The sequence below is a fragment of the Ananas comosus genome, linkage group 3 (genome assembly GCF_001540865.1).
Source record: "Ananas comosus cultivar F153 linkage group 3, ASM154086v1, whole genome shotgun sequence".
NCBI lineage: Eukaryota > Viridiplantae > Streptophyta > Magnoliopsida > Poales > Bromeliaceae > Ananas > Ananas comosus.
In genome coordinates this window covers 8,688,365-8,697,559 of record NC_033623.1, presented here as the reverse complement: position 1 = coordinate 8,697,559, position 9,195 = coordinate 8,688,365, and the positions used below count along the sequence as shown (strand labels likewise).

The 9,195-nt window shown below is 42.8% G+C and overlaps 1 protein-coding gene across 1 annotated transcript; it reads left to right on the top strand.

Moving 5' to 3' along the window:
• LOC109707991 (UBP1-associated protein 2A-like) lies at window positions 4,234-5,645 on the top strand. Its single transcript, XM_020229545.1, has one exon. It carries the CDS (start codon window positions 4,634-4,636, stop codon window positions 5,171-5,173), a length of 540 nt encoding a protein of 179 aa, XP_020085134.1. The 5' UTR covers window positions 4,234-4,633; the 3' UTR covers window positions 5,174-5,645.

Genomic DNA, 9,195 nt, shown 5'->3' with positions numbered 1-9,195 from the left:
TTATAAGGTCATTTGGGTCATGGTGTATTTTGGGGTTGAATTGCAGGAGCGAAGCTTTTGTTGTGTGCTATATTTCCGTCTGTAGGGGGTGCTACTCTTTCCCTCGATATACTTTGTCAGAAACTGCTGATACATGACTAAGGTGGCGTTTGGCCACACTATGCGGCCGACGGGCGAGCTGCAGTCATCATGCCTTTGTGCAGTCGCGCTCTGCCGATGCGCGGCACGCCTGTACGGCCAAGCACCCCTTTAGTTATACTACCTTATTGTGCATGTAAGAAATACACCTGTGATTCTAGTAACAATATTCTTTGCTTCTCCTCTACCAGGAAATACAAGTTTAAGTGCTGGTCTTGCTAGTCCATGTTAATTTCGTCGATCTACTCTCGTAACAACGAGGCTAAAGCACTATTTTTATACTCTGCAAGGTCCAAAAAATTTAAAAAGTACTTTGAATTTTTTTTTTTTTTTTCCCAATGCTTTAAATTTTTATGGAGACTGCTAGCAGCGTGGAAGCATATAACCATATGTTTGTCGGTGGATGTTTCTGCCGTAATTTTATAATACGAAAGGAGTAAAGATAAAAAATACTTTCGAAATGTCTGACTCTTTCAAAGCATGAAAGCTCGAACTAGGCCTTGGTTGCTTAAGCTGAACAGGAAATTTTCCTATTTTAGTTTACAAATCTTTTTAATATAAAACTGCAAAAGAACTAAGGCAAGGGTTTACCTGTCTGTGTCCCGTGCCGCACATGTACGTCCTGCCGTGCTAGCTTGTGCCGATACGTGGCACCAGGGATGGATGGAGTCAAGTGTAGGCCCAAATTGGCCATGGTCCACATCATTTTTAAAATTATATAAAATTTTATTATTAAGTTATTATAAAAGTTAAAATATTGTAAACTTTAAGAGCCAAATGATTTTTTTTTTAAAAAAAAGTGTTGTCTTGTGGAGTTGTGGGTCACGAAATCCTCATTTTTGGCCCTACCAAAATTTAATTTACAAAAATGGTCCCGACTCTGCCACGCAAGCGCCACGTCAGCGCCACGCGGGTAGGGTTGGGGCCAGGGTGTTAAGTTGAACACGGTGAACCATTCACCGTGTTCAAATATGGTGAATGGTTCACCGTGTCCAAAGTGTTATTCTGACTTAGACCCGCAGCAAGAAAGCAAGGTCGGGTAATATATGAGACATGGGGAACCATTCACCGTGTACAATACATGGTGAATGGTTCCCCGTGTCTAGACACGGTGAACTGTTCACTGTGTCTAAACACGGTGAATGGTTTCCCGTGTTTAATACAACTACCAGCACTTAGAAAATATTTCAGCGCAAAAATTCACAGAATACAACATCACAACACAACAACAAATTGAATACAACAATAGCAGTAATTCAACATTAACAATACAGTAACAAATCCAGCAGAATATCAATAAAGTATAAAATACTAGATCATCACAACATAATATCAATAAAGTATCAATACTAGATCATCACAACAGAATATAAAAAATTAAAGCAAGTTTTTCAATAATATAGAAATATAATATCATGTTCACTTCCTAGTCCCTCGACCACGTCGCCTACCACGATCAACATCATGCTCATCAAAAGATTCTAAGACCTCCAACTGGTCGAGATGCTCGATAGCAGCACCCTCAATAACTGGCTGAGTGTCCTGCGTCTCGATCACCCGTCCGATCTCGTACTCAATCACAGCAGGTGTCGGTAGTATGTCTGGCCGTGGAGGAGCTGAAGAGGAGGGCTGATGTATGGAGAGACTGCATATGTCGTCGGCGCCTATGATAAACAATATCAACTGGCCGAGGTGGATCCTCTGGTACTGGTGCTGGTGCCGGGTCTATAACATAAGCATAAGGTGGCTCCTCTATCGGTGATGATGGCCTCGGTGGACTATACATTGGTGGATGGCCAGACGTCGATGGTCTACCATAGTCTGCTGGTCGTGGAGGTACAGTGTGTGGAAGCGTAGGTAAAGTCTTCAAAATTGCTTCCATCTGATCGGCAAAGTGTGATAGGGCATCTAATACTCCACCTCCTAAAATATCTGGCAGAACACGTCTGATCGTATAATGTGATCTCTGCACGATATCGACCTGAAATAAAAGCACCATCATAAAGATTATACGAAGCTTTCTTATATATATAAAAATAAATATAAAAAGATATTATATATTACAATCATACTAATATTCTCTCGACGTGACCACGTGGCTGATACGCGAGGGGTGGCCTCTGTACTGGTGTAGATATCCACCTCTTGGTGATCGTCCAATACCACTACATGTAAACAGTGGTAGCTTGTATAGGATCTGGATCTACCTCAGGGTCCACCTCTGCTATATCCACCAATCTATCATTCCAACGTTGAATGTATGAAGCATGGTATGCCGCCCAATCCTCATCTGCTCTACCTCGTTAATTGATGCGAGGTATGGTAAGCACTGCTTCAGGTATATGTTGTAATAGCCCAAACTGTCGAAACACACGATCCAGATGATGCAGCTCAATAATGTGGAAGCAGACTGTAATATACCGAAACTTCGGTAGAGTATATCGAACTTTAATCAAATTGACCAAAGTGCAAAGTTGGTAGGTTCGGAATGTTCCGAAAAGTTCGAAATGCATAAAAGTGAGTTATATAGGGTATAAGGACCTTTGAGAGCATCAAGGACAACAGTCAGCCAAAATTGGGCAAAAGTGCTCTTGGGGACCGGTCCCTCAGTGGGAGGCCGGACCCCGTACGCGTAAGAAGTCTGGCAGCACTCTGCGCACAAATTTTGCTCTCGGGGTCCGGTCCCTACATGGAGGGATCGGTCCCCGTACCCGAAAATTGCCCAGTTTGGGCAGTGTGAGAGGCAACATGTTTAGGGACCTAAATGCAATTAGGCCATGGTGGGGTTATGTATGGGGGAAAGAGAGCTCTTTACTCTCATTTCCCTTCACCCTACTACCTAATAGCTCTCTCTTTCTCTCTTTAGGATTCTCTCCCTTTCTCTCTCAAAGAGGTGGAGCAAGGAGGGGGATTTGGTGGAGCAGAAGGCTAAGGAGTGGAGTATCCTTTTCTTCTTCTTCCTAGGTGCAAGAAAGGAAAGCTTTAGAGGTAAGCTTTGAGCCTTTTAATGGTAGAACCCTAGAATGGGATTAGAATGCCCTAAGAATGGTTTTAGATGGGTTTCTAGTTGATCTCAAGCTTGCCATTGCTTGATTTAAGTGGCACTAAAGTGTATGTTGCTATAGTGCAATGTTAGGGCACCCAAATTGGAGCTTTTGCCCTAGAGTGGTTTAAAGACAAATTGACCTTGTAGAAACCTATTTTGGGGTATTTCTAACTAGAATATGAACTCGGTTCGGTGATCCGACGAGTGTACGCGAAGAAATTGACGAAAAGGTCAGTTTTGGTACAGCTTGCCGCAGCACGCGGAATAGACACCCAAAAATCGTGAGAATTGAACCGTAGCACTGTTGAAGCATAAAAAAAAGGGAGAAAGAAAAAGGTAGAAGGAGAGAAAATTGAATAATGGTGTATGAGATGATCCATGCACTAGGTGCATGGAGAAATTTGAGTTCAAATTTGGAACCTGGTGCATAGGTTAATCCATGCACCAGGTGCATAGATTACAAAAAAAAAGTGGGATGTTCTCGTAGGCATGAATGGGTATTACAAATAGCAAATTAGTCCTTTTCCTTTCATGTATTTGCAAGATGCTCCTTCAAACATATAATATTCTGTTATTTTAACTAAGGTATAATATAAACAAATGGGAAGGACTAATGTGCAATTTTATATCATGATCCCACGATCCTATCTCGTAACTTCCCACCTCTCCCATACGCACGCACCATACGCACATTCTCCGGACAGTTATGACTAATCCCATAAATACCTCTCGAAACAAAAAAGAGAAAGATGTTTTTTTTTTTTGAACTCTCAAACCCATTCCTAAAAAAATTCTACTACTCCCATCTACGAAAGAAAGAGAAAGGTAAACAAAAAAATTTTCCTTTCTCCATTACTGCAGCATACAAAGCTCTCTCTCTCTCTCCTAAAAAAAAAAAAAAAAAAAAAAAAAAAAAAAAAAAAAAAAAAAAACCTAGCAAAGTAAATTCGGTTGGCTTAAATAAGCTAGCATCCTGCCTTGTGGTGGGAGGCCATGTTGAGCAGAGTAATATTCGAAATGGCGTGAGGCTGAGTGAGTCGNACCGCCGCCGAGGACGTCTTCAAGGGCGACATCAAGGACCCCGCCGCCGACCCCGTCGCCGCCATGGTCGCGTACCGCAAGCCCATCGTCGGCGCCATCGCCGGATTCACCGTCACCGCCGGGTTCGAGATCGCCCTCGCCTGCGACCTGCTCGTTGCGGGCCGCGACGCCGAGTTCGCCGACCCCTACGCTGCCGAGGCCGCCGCTCCTCGCTGACCTTAGCTACCCCAATGCCGCCGAGGACGTCGTTTCTCGCCGACCCCAACTATCCGAAGCCGCGTCGCTGCGCCCGAGGCCGCGTCGCTCCTCGCCGACCCCTGCGCCCGAGGCCGCCCACCTCCTTGCCGACCCTTGCGCCGCTGAGGTCGTCGCGCCGAGGCCACCCGCTCCGAGGCCGCTTGCTCCTCGATGACCTCCGCCCGCTCCTCGCCGACCCCTGCGCCGCTGAAGCCGCCTGCTCCTTCGCCGAGCGCCTCGTCGCCTTCGCCTGTGTCGACGGCTTCTTCTCCGGCTCCTGCTGAGCCATCTTCTGGCTCAAGAAGCGTGGCCTCATGCCCGGGCTCACCTTCTCCAACAAGCTTATCTCCCGCGACGAGGGCCTCCACTGCCGCCGCCGCCTCCGTCCAAGTGATCTCGGTGAGATCCGCTCGCTCCCTCCTCCGCTCCTCGGCGGCGCGCGACCTGCGCACGCTCGACGAGATCCTGAGCGTCGCCGACGCCGATCCCTTCAACAGCAAGCTCTTTGTCCACGGCCTTGGGTGGGAAACCACCTCCGAGGGGCTCCGCGCCGTGTTCGCCCGATACGGCGAGATCGAGGATTGCCGCATCGGCTTCGTCCAATTCCGTCACTGGAGCTCGGCGAGCCGCGCCCTCCGTGAACCCCAGAGGCTCATCGACAACTGCATGACCGCGTGCCAGCTCGCCTCCACCAAACTCACCCCGCACTGAACCAACTCGTCACCGCTTACCAAGTGTTCGATCTGTGGCCACAACGAGCCACTGTGTTGATCCAGGCTGCGGTGCTTAAGGCCGAGCACGTGCATGCGGCGGACGCGCCGCAGAATGCGCCGACGATTGGTGCGCAGCGACGGGCTGCTTGCGGATGTCAATAGCGAGCTTTCGACCGTCGGCATGTTCGTTGACACCTGCTAGGACTCGTTCGACGAGTTCCCGGACGTCGACGGCTCGCCCCTCGCAAATGTGCAGACCAATCTCAGCAGGCTCGTCAGCAACAGCATCAGCCTCGCCGCCTACAAGGCTGCCTATGATATTGCTTTGACGGAGTTCACGCCAACAAATCATGCCCGCCAACTATTTGATGAAATGCTTAAGATGTACTTTTAACGTCGAACCCGATTTGTATATAAAGAGAGAGAGCGGTGCTCTTCTCTCTATAAAAATGTTTTATCAAAAAGGAATGAGCGGTGCACTTTCCTTTATAAAAATATAGCATCATCGAAAGAGAGAGAGAGAGCGGTGCTCTTCTCTTTGCAAAAAAAAAAAAGAGAGAAAGAGGGAAAAAGATTACTTCTCTAATTATGAAAGAGAGAGGGAGCTTTGTTACTGTTAGGGAGGCAAGGAAGGAATTTTTTCCACCTTAGTTGTCCTATGAATGTAAAAGAAACAAAGAAGAATTATGCATCTTTGTTGCCTTGTACTTTCAAAAGAGATAAAGAGAGAAAAATACTCTCTTAATTATCTTACAATGAGGAGGCAAAAGAAATTAATCGGGTTATTGATTAATATTCCTTTGATCGCCTTTTTATTGGAAGAATAATGGGATGTTCATCAAACCCCTTAATTCTATCCAAAATCGAATCTCTCGATTTGGCTAAATTAGACCAAATCGAGATGCTCCAAATTAAATTAAGATGACTTTTCATTATTCATGACTGAGAATTTGACAAATAAAAAATGCATTCGAAATTTTTTTAAGTGACGAATTTGATTCTGAACTATATATTTAAATATGTTGATCTCAAACAAATCCTAGATAATTTTCATCTCAAAATCTCATATGGACCAAGCCCATACTCACCTCAAATCTCATAACCCAAGCTCTAACTACCCAAGTTCAGCCCAAACATAAATCTGGGCCCAATGCTATAACTTGCCTAAAGAAAATATGGGTTTAAACCATACGGGCTCATATTGAGCCCGAGCCCACATGTAATTCAGGCATCAACTTTGACCCATATTATATGGGCCTGAATTTGACCCATGTCTGAATGTAATTATATGAATCTGAATTTGGACCATGTTTAATCCATGAAGCTATACCTAGCCCAAGTCCAGATTTCAATTACAATGTGAACTTAATTCAAAATCTTAGTTACACGACACGGGTCTAAATTGAGCCTGTAACACAAACTACATGGGCCTGAATTGAGCTCGAGCCCATATCCAAAATTTAGATATAATTCAGGCCTCAACCTAACTACATGGGGCTGAATTTAGCCCATACCCGAATCCATATCATATAAGCCTACATCTAACTCACATTGAGCCTGAACCCAAATATGGCTTTACGGGCCTGAACTCAGCCCAAGTCTAAACCCAATGGCCAATCTACACATCTAACCCAAACCCAACCTAATTATATCTCCAAATGGGCCTAAGTTCATGTCCAAGGCCGAATATAAACCCAACCTAATTATATCTCCAAATGGGCCTAAGTCCATGGCCAAGGCCGAATATAAACCCAGCCTAATTATATCTCCGAATGAGCCCAAGTTCATGTCAAGACTAAATATAAACCCAACCCAATTATTTATTTCAGATTGGTCCAAGCTGAACCCAATCTTTAATTACAATCCAATCAAGTCATACATGAAACCTATACCATAATAACCAAATCAAAGTCCAAATCTAACCTCAATCATGCACAACCTAATCCAACAACTTCTCTATACCAAGTCTTTGGAAACAAACTATTTCAACCCGATTCTCTAGCATATAAAACTAGAGCCAAACCACAACCATATTCAAACTCGATCAAATTCTAAATATATGCTTAGAATTGATCAAATCGTTTTAATCGATTGGACTCTAATACATATACTTAGAGTTCATATGTATAATTAGAGTTTAATTTAAATCAATTTTGGCTAATCCTAATACATATATTTAGTATTTAGCCATCCTTCACCTTAGAGTGAACTCAAATATGGTTTGACTCTAATATACATATTTAGAGTTCAATTAAATTAATTAAACTCTAATATATATATAATTAGAGTTAATCTAAGTTAATTCGGCTAATTCTAATACAGATAGATTTAGCCATCCTGCACCTCATGGTGAACCCAAATTAGACTCTAATACATACACTTAGAGTTTAATTTAAATCAAAATTTTGACTAATCCTAACATATATAATTAGGATTTAGTTGATATCTCACCTCATGGTGAACCCAAATGAAACTAAATTAGACTCTAATACATACACTTAGAGTTTAATTTAAGTTAAGTTATATTTTGACTAATCCTAACATATATAATTAGGATTTAGTTCATATCTCACCTCATAGTAAACCCAAATTCACCTCATGGTGAACCCAAATGAAACTGAATTAGACTCTGATACATACACTTAGAGTTTAATTTAAATCAAATTTCGACTGATCCTAATATATATAATTGGGATTTAGTTAATATTTCACCTTATGGTGAACTCAATGTAAGACATAATTAAGCTCTAACATATAAGCATGGGGCTTAATTACACTAGACTCTAAGATATAAAATTAGAGTCTAATTCAAAATATTTGGGCTAATCCTAACACATACATTTAGGATGAAAGCTTAAATCAAATCCCATTGGACTTTATCACATATATTTAAAGTTCAATTAACTAAATCAAACTCTAATTCATTTAATTAGAGTTTAATTTGAATCAAATCTGATTAAATCCTAATATATATATATGGAATTTAATCAACCTTTCATCTTAGGATGAACAATATTGTTGAGCACTGAAACATATAGAGCCCAATCAAATCAATCTGATCATATACTTTGGTTCAGAATCAAATTCAATCAACCGTCATATTCATGTCGTTCATTCATATACACCGGGGGTATGCCCCTGGTTAAGCCATGTAACTATACAATGGATTATGTTATAAAATCCATCTTTTATTCAATTTCAGTCTATTTCAGCATTACAGAGGTCTCTTAATCGAAGGTGCCCTAACACTTTGAAGGGGTAATTAATAATAGACGCTTGCGTTTATTGGAAGCCATGAATCCACAATACCTGATTCCCATACATATTCAAATATTAATCTGAATCATGAATACTACCCCACGGGAAATTGAAAATAAGATAAACCGTGCGAGGTGCGTCATTCGTGGTCGCAGACAAAATGGCACGCCCGGTCGGACATGGCTTCTCCTTCCATCTTTGAGACCAATGTTATGCTAATAGAATTAGATGATATATATTTAATCTACACTCATTATCCTCTTGCAGGAGAAATGGCACCGAAGAACGCTGCTACTGCTACAGGCTCGATGATGATCAATGCAGGTTAGGTTTGCCTGCCGGCATCTGTCCTCACCTTTGGAGCTGCCGGTGCTGCAATCCAGTTCGGCACCATCCTCGAAGAGGCTAGGGCTGTGGCTATGGCCCCTTTCACTGCTGTTACTAGCACGAATGATGTTGTGATTCCACGTCTTCACTCTCGTGGGAGGCGTCCGAATGTCGTCATTCCCAACCCCCCTCGCGTTCCTGTGAAGGAGAGGATGACTCCTATCAGCGCTTCAAAGAAGATAGAATTACAAGGAAGATTGGTGTTCCAAAACCAAATTGACGGAACATCGCTACTTGATATGACACCTAAAGCGTCAATCTTCAATAGGCTGACATTCCCCAAGGATACTGTAACCAAGTCAATCAAGAGAAATCTTCGCCGTACTTTGAAGCGGCAGGAGATGAACAAAGAAAACAAGCCTCAACAAACCCAAC

What these genes read in the sequence shown, in the direction of transcription:
- LOC109707991 (XM_020229545.1), top strand. Translation starts at nt 4,634, where the DNA reads ATGACCTCCGCCCGCTCCTCGCCGACCCCTGCGCCGCTGAAGCCGCCT.